This window comes from Mytilus edulis, chromosome 5 (genome assembly GCF_963676685.1).
Source record: "Mytilus edulis chromosome 5, xbMytEdul2.2, whole genome shotgun sequence".
NCBI classification, from domain to species: domain Eukaryota; kingdom Metazoa; phylum Mollusca; class Bivalvia; order Mytilida; family Mytilidae; genus Mytilus; species Mytilus edulis.
In genome coordinates, this window is record NC_092348.1 from 58769849 (window position 1) to 58787324 (window position 17476).

Below are 17476 nucleotides of genomic sequence, written 5' to 3' on the forward strand. Positions count from 1 at the left end.
CAACAAACTGGTTTATAAAATTTACCAATATAAGAATAATGGCATTTCATTTGAGATACTGATTAAATCAGCGCAAATATCAGCCTGCCTTCAGTATCAAATTTTAATTTTGTATAAAATTAGAACATAGCAAATGTCAATATATATAACAGGTTTGTAATCTACTACGTCATCTGTCAATACTTGGTGTAAGTTAATATATTTACTGTTGCAAAACACCATACATAAGAAGTGAAATCACAAATATACTGAACTCCGAGGAAAATTCAATCGGAAAGTCCCGAATCAAATGGCAAAATCAAATGACAAAACACATCAAATGAATGGACAACAACTGTCATTTTCCTGACTTGGTACAGGCATTTTCAAATGTAGAAAGTGGTGGGTTGAACCTGGTTATATAGCGCTATGACAGTCGTATACAATTCCGTTATATTTACAACGATGAGTACACAGACATAATATATAAAATAGTCAAAATATGGATACAGTAGTCATCACTGTGTTACCATCTCAAAACAAACAATCAATTACAAAAAACACACAAAAGCATCTATCAAATTAAAAAAAAACGCGTTCATTGCTTCGTGTGTCTGACGTCATAAAAATGTAAACGTCAACTAGGAAAAAATTTTGTCGTTCAATGTGTATTCAAAACATTTATAATTTCACATGGAGAATGGTATACAGGGTTAACAAATCAAAAGTTGTGTTAGAATTAATTTCAGAAATAGACCGAGATTTAAAATTGTCCAGAAGATTTTTATATAATTTTTAAGAATCCACATATCGTTAAAACCACTACTCGAGACAATTATATGCTCGGATATTTTATCACAAGGTTCCTTGATTTTGATTAATTAGATTTTTACACGTAAAAAAGAAATAAAAACATTCCTTCTCATACGTCATGTTTATGTTTATTTTTAAGGATATATATTTAGATTTCTTCGGTATGATAAAACAATATATTGACTAGTTATGAAAGTATAGCAAGTTCTTCGAACTTTCGGAATAACGTGTACTTTTATGATTTTCATATTCAATTATTCTATTTTTAGAATAGCATCAGGTTGTTTGACAAGTTCCAAAAAAACATGTAACGTACTATTGACATTAAGCGATTAAAATTATTTAAATAAAAACATGTAAAATACTCCTACGTTTTATATATACTTATCGGATATCCAATATTCTAATTTGATTTCACTTTTAGTCGTTGTATGGTCACATGATGGTTTTAACACAACTTCAACGTCTGTTTATGATTTAGGATTTGCAAGTACCTTGGCCTTATAACCATCACCAAAGAACTACCTGTCGTCGAAATTCACATTTGGTGCAGTAAAATTAAAAAAACACAAAGAACGATTGCCAAAGTAAAAACAAAATAGGCGCGAAAAATACCATAGGGTCATTGTCATAGATCGAAAATAAACTGCCAACGCCATGGCTAAAAGAGAAAAGACAAAACACACAAATTATAGTACACAAAACACAGCATACAAAACTAAATACTAATCAACACGAACCCCACCAAAATCTGGGGGTAAACTCCGGTTTCCAGAAGAGTGAGCAGATCCAGCTCTGCATGTGGCACCCGTAGTGTTGCTTATAGTATTTTTCTAAATTTAAAAAGGGAAAGTCAATAAAAACTGACAAAACCAAACAAAATCAACTAATAATTTAATTTTGGTTGTAACGCGTCTTCTGATTACCTGAAGTTATTTTGGTATGAGCCCATAGACATAATTTAGTCATGTTTCCGTGACGTTATCATTGTTTTTTCATGGTTTTCTCCGGTTTAAAATGGAATTTAGAATTAAATTATAAGAGATGACTGTAATATTTTTTCTCCTTTTCGAAATAACATAAAAAAACTGGTGCACACTGTTAAATAACCCGCTACGCGCGTTATTCAGTGTGCACTAAATTTTTTATGTTATTTCTTCATAGACAGAAAAAAATATTACAGTCATTCCTTAATTGGTACGAGTGGAAAACAGCTGTCACATTCTTGATTTAGCACAGACATTTTTCGAAGAAAATGGCTTATTTAACACGGTTTTATAGCTAGATTAAATGCATATTTTTCTATTTCATAAGGTATAAATTTTCCTTACGCAGACTTTTTGCTTGTCTAAAATTCTGAAGACTGAATTCGGTAGGTGTAATCATATTTCCAGCACCATTGTGTACTCCTTCTCATTATTCATAAAACAAAACAAAAAGACGTTGTTTAGGATTTTTTCGTATATATATAGTAAATTATAACACTAAAAAGTGTTGGTCACTGTATTAGTCTGTATTGTTTTAATATAATAAAGAAGATGTGGTATGATTGCGAATGAGACAACTCTCCAAAAAAAGACAAAAATGACACAGAAATTAACAACTATAGGTCACCGTTCGGCCTTCAACAATAAGCAAAGCCAATACCGCATAGTCAGCTATAAAAGGCCCCGAAATGACAATGTAAAACCATTCAAGCGAGAAAACTTACGGTGTAAATTAAGTCTGTTATCTAATTAAAGTAACGTAGCAGGAGTAGTATTAAAAAGGCTAAACAATCTACATGAATATAGACATTGATATACAACTAATTCATAAAAGTACGGTATGATTCTAATGTCACTTTCCTAATCAGTCAAAACTCTGTGTATGTTGATATTCTTTATGTTCACTTCTGTTTTTAGTGAAATCCATTTTACATAGCTCTAATTTTGTAATTTTGTCTTTCATTTTTGCTTAATATATGCTTTTTCTATATACATTTTTGTACCTTAAAGCTTGTTGTGTTTCTTCGTTACATATGACGTGGCTTTGTACTTATACATTCCGTCATTGTGTTATTGTGTTACGGTCATTTTTTGTATCCTTGTCCTTATTTTTTGGTAAAATGGTTGTTTGCATTCCTTTTTTAATTTTTCTTTGTTACTCAATTGTTTGTTATTAAAGTGATTATTAAGATTAAAACTCAATGTTGAATGTTGTACCTCATTATTTTTAAATTTTTATCTATAATGCCTGTGTGTTGTGTTCACACATCGTTGTCAATCTAACGGAATTTTTATGCAACTGTAATACAAGTGAGACAGTTCGCGTGCTATATCAGAAAATTCCTGTCACAATTGTTATCCATTCAATGATGTGCCTGAGCTTTTAATTATTTTTTATTACGGACTCCTGGTTTGAATTTTCCTCAAGCTCGTTATTTTTTTTCTTTTTTTTTCTATCATATGCTTGTTAAATTTGATACAACGTGATTTTAGTAAAAAAAAATCAAGGACATATGTTTTTCCTACATCATATGCATGTTTAAACGATTAACTGTTTACCAAGTGCAAGTGTACTTTAATTTATTCTAAGACGGTACAACTTCCGTGTAGGCTGAATTAAAGTACGGCTGCTGTACGGCTGCTACTAAGAAACGCATAAAAAGAAAATTTCTTTTTATATTATTTATACATCTGTTTTCTAGGAGGAACTTCCTTTCGAGAGCGACGAAAACAGACTTGTTTGTAGTTTTAAGGTAACACAAAAATAATTTAGATGTTCTCGCTTGAGAGTTATTTTTTATCATCTTTTATAACAATTTTGAGAAAGTTTGGAGCCCATTCAGTCAATTGTTCATTCATATTTTGAATCAATTTCTGCCCTTGATATTGGTGACAAATTTGAAGAAAAACCAATATATATCTACTTTGTTACTACAAATGTACTGCTTTGTGAAACATTAGAAATACATCTTCAAAATGTAAAGAGGCATTTACTGTAAACCAACTTATTTTCGCGGATACTTTATTTCGCGTTAAGTCCTTTCATACCAATTCCGCAGCGATTTCATTTCGCTATTATTAAATTTACTTGATGAAGTTCAAAAGGGAAAGATCCAAGTTTAACAAATTCGCGACGATTTATATTCGCGTAATTTTTCGACTAGCGAAAGTCGCGAAAATTAGTTGGTTTACAGTATTTTGTGCAGTTTCATTTGATTATTGTTTGTCATCGGGTTGATACCACTGTTTGTAGTTTGTTTGTCTCCAAAGGGTATAACATGCCCAATGCTGAGTATGGCGATAAACATACCAACATTTGTCTATTGAAATTTCCATTGTAAAACTGCAGTCTTTATGTACTTGTCCTTAATCAGGAGCATTTTACAGCCACACGTACGTTACGGATTTTTCTTAATTTGAAAATAAACTTATCATAGATACCAGGACTAAATTTAGTATATACGCCAGACGTGCGTTTCGTCTACAAAAGACTCATCAGTGACGCTCGAATACAAAAAAGTTAGAAAAGCCAAATAAAGTACGAAGTTGATGAGCATTGACGACCAAAATTCCTAAAAGTTTAGCCAAATACAGCTAAGGTAATCTATGCCTGAGGTAGAAAAGCCTTAGTATATAAAGCCTGAAGACCGTGTGGTTGCTTTGAATTGTAATTGTTTACATCCATTTGGTTGAAAATCACACCCCATTTTCCTATTTTTTATATTAAGAAATCATTTGAATTTGCGGAATGTATCTTTCTTCTGTTCTCTTACTTAATTTCTAAGTATTGTATTGATTTTAGTCCATTTCGATTGATATTAGCTTTCCTACGTTTCTAATAGGTTTTGTATTGGCTGAAGTAAAATTTGTATCGTTTAATGTTTCGTAGTAAACTTGTGTTTTATACAATAGTATGCTCTAAGAGGATTGATCGGTAAGAATTGTGGAAATGAAAATAAGCGGAATATACACTTAGGTAAAGGTCTCAGCCACTTTTAAGTTGGTCATCGGAATCATTTTTACATCATGACAAAATTTCATTATGCATTTTTTCAGCTAAACAGTTGCAATGGGTTTCCAACTTCCTTTGATTTTGTTGGTCACGGCTGGTGTTGTTCTTACCCGTTATGCAGGTAGGTTCCTTTGTCCAAATGTTCACTACTTATTGTTTTATGATAATGTGTGAGATTAGGTATGATTGACACTAAGACAGCTGTCAACAAGAAACCAAAGTAAGTGTATGTAAGAAACTATCTGTCACATTTCGGTACAAACTTCAAGCCTTAAAATAATGATTTAAACATTATCTTAATATACTTAAATTGATCGACCAGTTATAAAGAACCTTCGATCAATTGTAATCCAATATAACCATTTGCACTATATACATAGATAAAGGAAGATGTGGTGTGAGTGCCAATGAGACAACTCTCCATCCAAATAACAATTTAAAAAAGTAAACCATTATAGGTTAAAGTACGGCCTTCAACACGGAGCCTTGGCTCACACCAAACAACAAGCTATAAAGGGCCCCAAAATTACTAGTATAAAACCATTCAAACGGGAAAACCAACGGTCTAATCTATATAAACAAAACGAGAAACGAGAAACACGTATATATTACATAAACAAACGACAACTACTGTACATCAGATTCCTGACTTAGGACAGGTGCAAACATTTGCAGCGGGATTAAACGTTTTAATGGATCCAAACCTTCTCCCTTTTTCCGAAACAATAGCATAACATCACAACATAGAAAAACATACGATAAAATATCAATTGGCAGACTTAACTCAATCATACCATACATATACATAAAATTTATTGATAAAAGAAAAGATGCAGCGTTGTCGGACAATACGAAATGTATTTTCTTTAGGATACCCAAAATGCACCTATTTTGACATTGTTTTCAACTACGTTTTTTTTTACGGTTCGGACAAAAGTAAACATTCTGTGGTTATTTTTTAGACGTATTCTTATTTACTATATAGTTGATTATTAGTTACCAATTTAATTTTGAACCATATTGAATCATAGAAAAATGGGTTTAATCGACCTCCAAATGAATCATGATCTATTCTGTAATGAGGAGTAAGCAAATTGTATCCATGCTGAAATTTACATCCCTATAAATCGAATAACAGATGTTCTATTTATTTAGTCAAAGATAAAGGACAATTAGACATTAATCCATGCTAAGTATTTATTCTTAAAGAGATAGATGCTTGTAACATATTTTATTTGCACATTTTTTTAAGATGACTTTTTGTGAACGTTGCATGGCGATGTTTCGATAGAGTTAACCTTTTCCAGTGTGCTTCATCTGTTGAAATATATACTGTGACCGTTTCTTTTGTATATTTAAATTTATCGCTATTTTACGAAATTTTCCTGTGATCTAGTTGACTGATAATTTCTTTTTTCATTGGAGTCGGATATTTTGAAAATTATTGCTAGAAATTAAGAGAGCACGTGGCGTGGCAAATGAAATTGACGAAATTGACAACGTCGTCAAAAGTAAAATAGCGATAAACAGAGTATCGTTGGTCATCGCAACGATAGTCTATAAAAATATACCTATAGTAAAACATTATGGTAAAAGACATGTTTAATGTCAAATCATTAATATACAAACGTTTTCGTCGCAAAAAAACTTTTGGCAGCTATTTTTGTTGAATATGTGCACATTAGATACTTTGACGTTACATACTTAACAAACGATTATTTTTCACCAAAAGTAGTTTGAGATTGTTCTTAACAGCCAGATTTTAGTCATAGAAAAAAATACACATACGTTTGCTCGTAAAGGTCATATATATTCATTAAGGAGTATTAATAAACAAAAATAAATGAGATATGTAGATACTGTTAAGCCAGGAATTATTAGCAATATACAATCTACAAATTTCCGGTATGATATATAAAAAAAATGGATTACTCATTGATTTTTGAGTGTTGTTAAAAAAGGTAAAACAAGAAAAGCGTTTCTGGCGCACAAAATATATTGCGTTATGTTTTTGTTTTCATTATAGGTTGATATTCCCTTCATTTTTATTTCATGTTGAAAACTGTCAGGCGCAAAAATCAACCTATGTAATATCAACCTTCTTGAAGACATATCGCCTTTTAATTCTTTCTACCTTCCAGTTTACTCCCTATCTACCAACACAAGCCAAACCTAACAACAGACTTACCTATATACTCCACATATCTTCGTTACATTGCTGTATTATGACATCAAATTGATGTCCTGTCATAGTGGAAGATATAAGCAAGCAAATTCGAGGGAATTGTGCAAATATCATAGACATATCAGGCGTTATTTTCATTCATAGATAAGATACCACGATGCAGATATCCGTGTGTATGGAGGAATAAACCACTATTGGATGAAAAGGATAGTGTATGGTTTATCAATACCCCTACCATAGGTTTTTACACAAACTTATCTAGACCAATAGGAGATCAGACATCACCTACTGAATGTATTATGAAACATGGACCTTTCTTTCTAGAAAGGTAAGTTTGAATCAAACAGAAAAGAAAGGGAAATGCCATTCTGATATTTGAAATACAGATCACTGTAGAAGGTAGAAAAAACATCGATATCTGTAAACCCTGGTCAGATGATAGGTACGCATTTGTATTCAAAATAATCTCAAAATATATATAAAAAAAGATATTAATAAAGGTATGATTTTATGTGAGTTATTATAAGCTATTTAAAGCAAAAAAAAATAAAAAAAATAACGGGTGGTTTTATGTACAATAAAGTAATCGAAAATCAATTATTATAGACAGCGACCTTCGAACACCAATCAATAACAGGCTTCTTACTTGGTACATACGTTTAAGAAATTGAATTTTATAGATACTTCATTTTATCAAATGTATAAGGCATTATGCCCTTGTGTTTTAAAATCTGTTCTATGAAATATTTGAAGATAAAGAATATACTGCAAAATAACACTTATTACAATTCTATTTCCGATAGAGAGTATGGAAAGTTCTCGTGCTTCAAATCTATGACAATATCGGATACTGAGTGGTACTTCTACTTCAGCGAAGGTAAAGGCTTATTTTGTCATAGTGTGCTCCTGTCACCAGATATTTGTCATACCGAAATTTTTTTTTAAATCGAATCTCTTTTGGGGGATTATACTAAGAATAAAGAATGAAAAAGCTGAATGTGTCAAAGAGACAAGAGCCTGACCAAAGTACAAGAAAAACCAACTCAATGCATCCAATGGGTCTTCAAAACAGCGAGAATATTCTGCATTAGCTAGCCACTAATCCCATAATGAAACTTTAGAAAAATGTATATTGTGTATACATCAATGATACAACATCAATACATGCTAAACAAAGCCACAGTAACAGCGCTTTCATTATTGGACTTTATCTTTATCCCAAAGTCACAGTGTGGCTTTCAGAAAGAAATCTCACTGCAATTCTTAGACGGCTCGTATTACTGGTTGAGCGGATGTCTTTAAACAATAATTCAGTTAGACTTTTAACACCAGAAAATTGAGAACGATAAAAACATACTGGAAAAAAGAACATATTTAGTTCCTACCAAATGATGTAATAACGTAAACTCAGTTGAGTATAAATCAGCGAGATGGACGCTTCAAACTCCAAAACTAACAATTGAACCATCATTTTTAAAATCAACATAAGACTAACAAAGGGCACTAAACAAAAGGACAATGATTAAGTGACTACTTGTGGTTACTGACATGCCAATCCTGGATCTCAATTAAATTGATCGAACAATTATGACTTTATCTTACGAAACTACCATCCCCCCTGCCTTAATCAGACGAAAAGAATACAAGTCGTATCATTTCAAAACAATATTGATATCACCATCTTAAATGATGAAACTCTTAGAAAACATCTGTTAATTAATTAGAATGAATCTTGATTTTGCAGAAAGCGACACTCTGAAGTCTTTTTGTGAGCTTTGTGATGGTTCAAAATTTGAAGGGCCATTTTATTCTTCAGGTAAGAAATTACGGTATCATAATAACTATTTATTTTTGGCTCTAAAACTTATTTATTAATAATTATTGCTGAGATATTATAAAAGTTTTCAAATTTGTCAAAGGCTACAATGGTTCTAAAACACAGCTTTTTTTAGTCTGTTTTCAACACAAGTCTTAAAATATGTAGGTAAAACAAATTAAACATTGCGAGCGCCACATCTAATAACTGCCATAATAAAACAGCCAAGCTCATGTAATTTAATCTTCGTTTGAATCAGTTTATGACATAAGCTTATCACATAAGCAACACGACGGGTGCCACATGAGGAGCAGGATCTGCTTACCCTTCCGGAGCACCTGAGATCACCCCTAGTTTGTGGTGGGGTTCGTGTTGTTTATTCTTTAGTTTTCTATGTTGTGTCATGTGTACTATTGTTTGTCTGTTTGTCTTTTTCATTTTTAGCCATGGCGTTGTCAGTTTGTTTTAGATTTATGAGTTTGGCTGTCCCTTTGGTATCTTTCGTCCCTCTTTTATGTATTTATAGTCTATACACTATAACTTAAAGTTTCTAATCAAAACGAACCTCATATTACATTTCAAATCAATAGAATTATCTAGCAAAGCTAGCATACAAGTATTAAGAAAATGATATGTTTGGTTGGTGGCGTTGCATCATTTGAATATGACCGTGCTAATACACTGACTACATGTATTGTGAAGAAAATAAAGTGCAAGGCTTTGGTCATCGCAAAAATAATGTACTTGTATTGATACACGTCTGCATCAATTCTAACAGGTAATTAATTTATATTTTATGCTCTGAAAACTTTGTATGAATGTATATATGTGACAAATGTTTCGAATAATCGTCTTTGTTATTTATCATAACAGCTCAAAGTGAGTATCCTTTATTCATATTAGCTTAATACATCATTTCTGGCTATTGCTGTTTATGATTTGCATTTGCTTAGTTTACTTTTACTTTTTGAAATGATGATGCATATACTATTCAAAGCGATAAAGGTTGTAGTAAATTAAGAAATGCTACTTTTTTTGTTTAAATACAAAAAGTTTCGTTAAAATTAGTATTACATAGTTATAAGTCTTTTGTATGTTTTCCAACTACTGGGCCGATGCCACATAATAGGAGAAATTACATTTTTTTTTTTAGAAATGTTGAATACAAAGGTTTTTTTCCAACAGGTATATAGTGTCTAATGTTCCTTTTGCACAAAATCAAGTCTGGTATTTGTTTTATATAAAATTGAGAATGGAAATGGGAAATGTGTAAAAAAGACAACAACCGGACCATAGAGCAAACAAAATTCAAAGCAAAAGATACTGACTGTGAGGAATGGTTTACTAGTTTATAAATTTTCTGTTGATTACTTCGTCTTTTTTTGTCTATGTTAGGGAGCTACTATTTCATTTAGGGAGTAAGGTGCTAGGATAAAATGAATTGTCCTGCATGTCTGTTAGTTATAATTTCTGCCTGCTTTTTAACACTCTATTCGGTCCTGCTTTTTTTTTTATAGTTTATACTGACTTTTCTTTTTACATAAATTGTTATCCTACATTTTGTTTACATAAATTGTCATCCTGCCAATTTTTTTACTCAAAAGTCCTGTCCTGCGTTCTTTCAAATTGCATCCTATCCCCCACATAAAATTCAAATTGTAGCTCCCTCATAGTAGAATTTTGGCGATAAAATTAATATGTTTCATGTCCCGTCAACGATTTTTATTTTTCATGTTTTAGATCAGCAGTCGAACCTTGACCGAACTCGACCAATAGGTTGCAACTTGCCGTCAATATGTCCAATAACCAACGAAAAACAAGTTAAATGTCCAGATTCTGAGCCATATGATAATGGGCGAAACTGCAAAGTACAAAGGTCAAACAGACGTTATAGGTATAACAGACAACAGCGATATGGCAAACATATGCAACTTGATAACTATGGATATAGGACAAGTGGAGCTTATTAACTATCTAAGAAATAAAGATATTATAGCATAGTTTTTTGTACTTTTTCCCCTCTTTTCAAACCAGACGGTAGTAGTTTCTAGAACCTTAACATAATCAGTGCGTTCGTGTTGATCAATCTTTAGTGTTCTATGTTGTGTTGGTGAATGGTTTGTCTTGAGTCGTTTTTGCCAGTCATTGCTAGTCTGTTCTCTAATTTTTAGTTTGAAATATCATTTGTATATTTGGCCGCTTTATTAGTCCTTATGTTCAGCCCCAACTTGTGTTGTTGTTGTCTGCATTTAATTATGAGAAGTTAAAAAAGAGGCAAAAATACCGAACTCGGAGTAAAATCTGTGTATTGGTTTCTTGGTCATTATTCGTCTGGTTGTCTTTTGGTCATGTGAAATTTTGCCATTGGTACTTACGATTAAACTAATGATGTAACACGGGCAAGAAGATATGAAGAAACATACACGTAATTCTAAAAATTATAAAAGTTTATGTCAAACGATCTCCGAGTACTGATATGTTTTAGGGAGAAATGAATTAACGGACGGAAGGTGATCATTATCACATATTGCTATTTTTGTACGTTCATTTAAAATTAATCAATCTGATGTAAAATAAAACATAATCAAATCAACTTCCATCCATCCCTTGTTTTCTTCGGAATTTTCTTAGAAACTTAGTTTCTTGAAATATTGTTGCAAGCTTTATGTTATAATGTAATACCGTTTGTTGAGTTATCCCATCCAGAGATCATCATCATGTATCAACCAACGAACGACCGAAAACAGCTGTTTTATTCTTTACAATTATATTCTAATATAAAGATGATGGGTAAAACTTGGTTGTTGAGCTCAGGCAGAATTATTGATTTTACGCATATATGACGGTTGATTTGATTTATATTTATTTTGAAGCAATTGTTGAAAAAAACCAAAAACTAGCATTATTAATAAACATTACAATAATAGTGGTCCAAATTCATGTAAACATCAAAAAATATGTTTATACAGTATATACAAAACAACTAAGTAAGATAACCAAAACACAAAAAATCATTTTTTTGTATTTAAATTAGGCCGTCAGTTTTCTCGATTAAATTGTTTAAAATTTGTCATGTAGGGGCCTTTTATAGCTGAATATGCGGTATGGACTTTGCTCATTATTGAAGGCCGTATGGTTACCTATAATTGTTAATTTATATGTCACCTGGGCTCTTGTGGAGGGTTCTCATTGGCACTCATGCCACATTAGGTTGAAGGGTCGGGATCTCTCTAACACGTTTAACCCCGCCTTATTCTGTATGTATGTGCCTGTCCCAAGTCAGGAGCCTGTAATTTAGTCATAGTCGTTTGTTTATGTGTTACATATTTGTTTTTCGAACATTTTTTGTGGATAAATTAGGCTTTAAGTTTTCTCGTTTGAATAGTTTTACATTTGTCATTTCGAGGCCTTTCATAGCTGACTATGCAGTATGGGCTTTGCTCATTGTTGATGGCCGCACGGTGACCTATAGTTGTTAATTTCTGTTTTATTTTAATCTCTTATGAAGAGTTGCCGCATTGGCAATTATACAAGATCTTCATTTTATATATATATACAAATAAACTAAATAAAGACGTCAACAACATATGTTGTAGGCACAGTAGAATACATTACATGTGCATAAGTTGTAATAAATTGTCTTGTCTTGTCTTGTCTTGACTATAAAATGATAAAATAGTCAAATAGTCAACAAATAGACAATTGTTCATTTTCGATAAAGTACAGTTTGAGAAAAATATAAAAGTATGTGACGTCATGATTCACACTGGTGTAAGATTTAAACACATTTATACCCACATGCAAGTTTACAGGTATTACATTTCATTTCATATTTCTTCCATAAATTATATGCTAGTCAATTTATTCAGAATATAAACACGGTAAACAATTTTATGAACTATTTCATGCTGCGTTCACACGTTAATTGATTTCGATTCGAATTATATCAGTATGTTTTTGATTTTACTTTTTGCACACATCTATTAAGTTAGGCAACTGAATTGTACAGCACTGTTTAAGGTCAGGAAGGGGGTTGAGCTCTCTTAAAAAATCTTTAACTTTTCCCCCATCTTTATGTGTTTGTTGAGGTGTTTCATGTTTGATACATTTAATTTGTTTTTCATAAATTGTTTAATTATGAATAAGAACGCTAGGTTTCTCGTTTGAATTATTTCATATTTTATTCATGTCTTAGCTATACTTCTATTTGGTATTGTTTTTCAATGTCGAAGGCCGTATGGTGACTTATAACTGCTGATATCTACGAATTCAAATTGGCTTATAGTTGTCCCATTGGCAATCATACCACATTTCCTTAACTTTAATATAATAAGTATTTTTGGTTTAGTTTGAACAAGCATGCTCCCGCCAAAGTTTCTTTATCAATATTAATATTTAATAGACAACACTTGTATTTTACCCATATAATATTGTTAGCTTTTATGATCGTGTTTGTCAGCAATATGGTTTACCGTATACATTTTTAACATGGTTAACAAGACATCTCAAAGATAATTCGGTCAAGTATTGTTCTAATTGATATAATAGTTTCAGAGTATTAGACTAAGTTCTGTTAAATTTAACGAACGACGGACGCCAAGTGATGATATGACTCACAACATAAAGCTATATGGACAAAGTGAGCTAAAAAAATGACAAAAAAAAAACACGGGTGTTACTTATGTTATTGTGTCTTTATTTCATAATGTATACATTAAGCTCTGTTTTTTCTATATCCGTGGCAATCGAGTCTACAATCCCGTTGCTGTCTGTTATAAAGTCTGATTGTGGACCTTAATATTTTGCAGTTTCTTCCAGTATCAAATGGTTCAGAATTTGGACAACGATTATGGTAGTTACTACGTCTTGGTCAAATAGACGGCAAATTACAACCAATTGGTCGAGACCTATCAAGTACCAACTGTTAATCTAAAAGCATTATAATATAGCACACGATTTGAGAAGAGTAAACACTGTATTGCAATATGTATAGAAATTGTAGTTTTCATTTGAATATGGTTGAAGCTATAAAATTATATCAGTAAGAAAATTTAAGATATTTAGGTAAAATACAAAGTATACCAATGTTAAGTACAATGTTATTGGTTACTTAAAATGTGTGTTCATGAATAGCTTGATATTCAAACTGAGCGGTACGAAAATGGTCCACAGTGTAAGAGTTACAACAACTTACTTTACATAATTAAAGGTGACGCTAAGATCATTATTAATTGAAGACAGTGTGTTTAGACGGAACAGTTGTCTATCAATGACAGTTGTATGATAAGTAATAAATATTTTTTTGTTATTGGTGTAGATGCGCCGTTGTCATTAAGATTTCAATTCTGAATCGTGCTTTTGTGCTTTTTGGTAAAATTGTTTCTTTTAAATTGTAATACAATGATGACTACTGTACCTATAATTTGACTATTTTATGTATTATGCCTGTTTTGTTCACGCATCGTTGTAAATATAACGAACTTGATAATACTGTCGTACAAGTGAGAGGTTTAGCGCTTTAAAACAAGGTTCAATCTACCATTTTCTACATTTGAAAATACCTGTACCAAGTCATGAATATGACAGTTGTTGTCCATTCGTTTTTGATGTGTTTTGTCATTTGATTTTGCCATGTGATTAGGGACTTTCCGATTGAATTTTCCTCTGACTTCAGTATTTTTGTGATTTTACTTTTCACTTATTGACAATGTATGTGCATTTTCATCCATCATTACACTCAAATCATATTTTTTCGTATATCTAACATGTTTTGCCCATTCCATGAATACCCAATTGCCATGGATCCCTTATATGTCTGAGCATGTTTTTTTACGTGCCGACAACATTCTACCCCTTTTTCAAAGGATCACATAAACGTCATTATTCCGACCATGAAACAGTTACGTGTTTGTAGATATGTTTACAGTTAAAGAACATTCATTGCTGGAACTATTTTTTTGTGGCTAGTTACACAACAATGAAATTTTAACATTGATTTGAATCTTAAACGGAAACAAATGTGCTGTATTTGTCAACATGAAACGCTTCACTGCGTTGAAATTGGCTGTTAGTATTTTTTTCCCTATAAAAATCACAGGATGATAACACTAGATCAATTAAAATTGTTAGTAAAAGCTATTTGAAATTGCATGTAATTTAGATATTTATATCACTAAAATTAATAAATATATAATACTCACTTCCAGCTGTAAGGATACAATACAATGAAATTAGTACAAATGTCCATACAAAAAAAAAATAAGTAGTATAAAGTTTTTTTCTATTGTGGACTCGGTTTTACAAAACAAATTAAGATTGATCGTAAGCATACTGAATAGTTCATGACTTACAATCAATCTTAGTCGTAAGCTTCTTGTGAAACCGAGTCCTAGTGTATTCCAAAAAAGGCAAGAGGCACTAAAACTTATTATCACCATGTTAAAATTATTTAAACAATTTCATGCATATAAAATGGTAAATGTAATTTTGCCTTTCACTCAACAATTTATTACTATTTTGTTTGTGTATTAAAGATTGTCTTTCAATATAACAATTTATTACCAGCTGGTATATGCCGGTTTCCTTCTACCACAACATAAAACACATTATTTTTCTTTTATCAAATAAGACTTTCAAATATGTTATTTTTTATGTTTTTGTTCTAAAACGCGATTTTCACTTTTGCAATATTCAGAAATATCCTGATTGATTTATATAAAAAAAATCAAAATGTGATTTTCAATCATTGTGGGTATAACCTTATCGCATTTTTAGCAATAATAAAAACATCGCAATAATTTTTTAATTGACAGTATTGTGTGAGAGAAAATAATCAATATATCTGAATGGGGTACAAAAAACTCGTCGATCACTAATAGTGAACAGTTAGTACCCAAGTATACCGTTGTGTATCCAGTAATAAAATTGGAGATTATGCAATATTGTCTTTTTTTATTTTATATGTAAACATGATCAAAATGAGAATAACTGATTTTTTAAATTTTCTTCTATTGTGAATGATGTAGAGGTTTATTTAAGATTCATAGTAATGTTGTTCTGTGAATTTCTACTTCTTCAGTTAGACATTCCAAATAAATATATTGACATAAGAAAATGATATATTTATACTGTTTCTCTACTGAAACTGCTATTTATGTTTGTACTCTTTTATTCGCTGTCTATGATTACTGAAGTGAATGTCAGATATTCAACGTAGACAATGATAAGGACAAGAAAGTGACCTATGATGTTTACAGTAATTTATATGGAAACGGTAATTCAGATTTGTATTAGTGTGGTGTTTTCGCCATAGTTATATTAAGGAAATAACATGTGTAATTCTCAACCAAGCTTTCCAAAAATCTAAAAAAACTGTAAGGAAAAATATGCTTACATAGCATATATTTAATTCTAGTGTATAAGTTTAAAAAAGGAAGTAATAGAATAACATCACGCGTTCTTACCTGTAAGATAAAATGGCCCTGTAAATTTTAGACCATCACACAACTCACAAAAAGGTAGCAGAGTATCGCTTGCTGTAAAATCAAAAAATCATTTTAAATGAATAATTAGTGGCTTTACATTATGATGTATTTCTTTTATGAATTAGAAAATATGTTGAAATACAAACGTCAAAATTATTCAATCGCGTAGTGGAATGAAGTATTTGTGGATTCTTATAAATTCTATAGAGCTTTTGGGACTATTTTAAATCTCGGTCTATTTCTGAAATTAATTCTTACATACTTTTGATTTTTTAACCCTGTATGCTAACATTGCTCATGTGAAATTTTATAATTGTTTGTATAAACATTGAACGACAAAAATATGTGACGTATAAAATTTTCTGACGACAGACACGAGAAGCAATGAATGTGTTTGTAGATAGATGTTTTTGTGTTAGTTCACGCATCATTGTAAATATATTGGAATTTGATTCGACTGTCAACAAAGTGAGAGGTTTAGCGCTATAAAACCAGGTTTAATCCACCATTTTCTACATTTGAGGAATATGACAGTTCATTTCCATTCGTTTTTTATGTGTTTTGCCATTCTGATTTTGCCATGTGATTAGGGACTTTCCGATTTTATTTTCCTCTCAGTTCAGTATTTTTGTGATTTTACTTTTTTTTTTAATATGTGTTTCATTTACTTAGACGTTATTTTGCCTTCAGTTTTGTTTTATGTCTGTAAATATTTGGTGACTTCATTGTTGCGTCACCTTACTAAATACTCGTTTAATATCTTTTTTGTTGCGTTGAACCTCGATATGCAAGTGCCTTTTTGAAAATTTGATTCGAAGGAAATAAGAGAATAAATAAATCTCATAATAATCTAGGATATTAAACATTATTTTGGTATCAAACTCACATGTTCTATCATATATAATAATCTATGAAAGAAACAAACTTTACCTGGGCCTACGTGAAAGAACCAGTCGGTATTATTTATGGCCACCAACTTGAAACAAGAATATTGTCCAAATTCTCTATCAGAAAAAAAACCCAACAAATTAGTAAATTATCGTGTTCTACAGCTACCTCAACATATAAGAACATTTCAAAATGTTTGCTATCAAAGGTATCAGGATTATAATTTAGTACGCCAGACGCGCGTTTGTTTACATAAGACTCATCAGTGACGAGTCACGCTTAGACCCCAAATGAGACCCACCTCACACTAGA

At 31.4% G+C, this 17476-nt stretch overlaps 1 protein-coding gene across 1 annotated transcript; it reads left to right on the forward strand.

Moving 5' to 3' along the window:
- The first annotated feature begins 3384 nt into the window (after nucleotides 1-3384).
- On the forward strand, nucleotides 3385-8851 carry LOC139525161 (uncharacterized). Its single transcript, XM_071320349.1, has 5 exons — nucleotides 3385-3532; nucleotides 4836-4912; nucleotides 7121-7304; nucleotides 7780-7853; nucleotides 8721-8851. The coding sequence occupies exons 2-5, from the start codon at nucleotides 4849-4851 to the stop codon at nucleotides 8849-8851; spliced, it is 453 nt and encodes a 150-aa protein (XP_071176450.1). The 5' UTR covers nucleotides 3385-3532; nucleotides 4836-4848.
- Nucleotides 8852-17476: the final 8625 nt, after the last annotated feature.

What these genes read in the sequence shown, in the direction of transcription:
- LOC139525161 (XM_071320349.1), top strand. Translation starts at nt 4,849, where the DNA reads ATGGGTTTCCAACTTCCTTTGATTTTGTTGGTCACGGCTGGTGTTGTT. An exon ending in TGTTCTTACCCGTTATGCAG is followed by an intron (nt 4,913 to 7,120) that starts GTAGGTTCCTTT and finishes TTTCATTCATAG; the next exon opens with ATAAGATACCACGATGCAGA. An exon ending in GTACTTCTACTTCAGCGAAG is followed by an intron (nt 7,854 to 8,720) that starts GTAAAGGCTTAT and finishes TTGATTTTGCAG; the next exon opens with AAAGCGACACTCTGAAGTCT.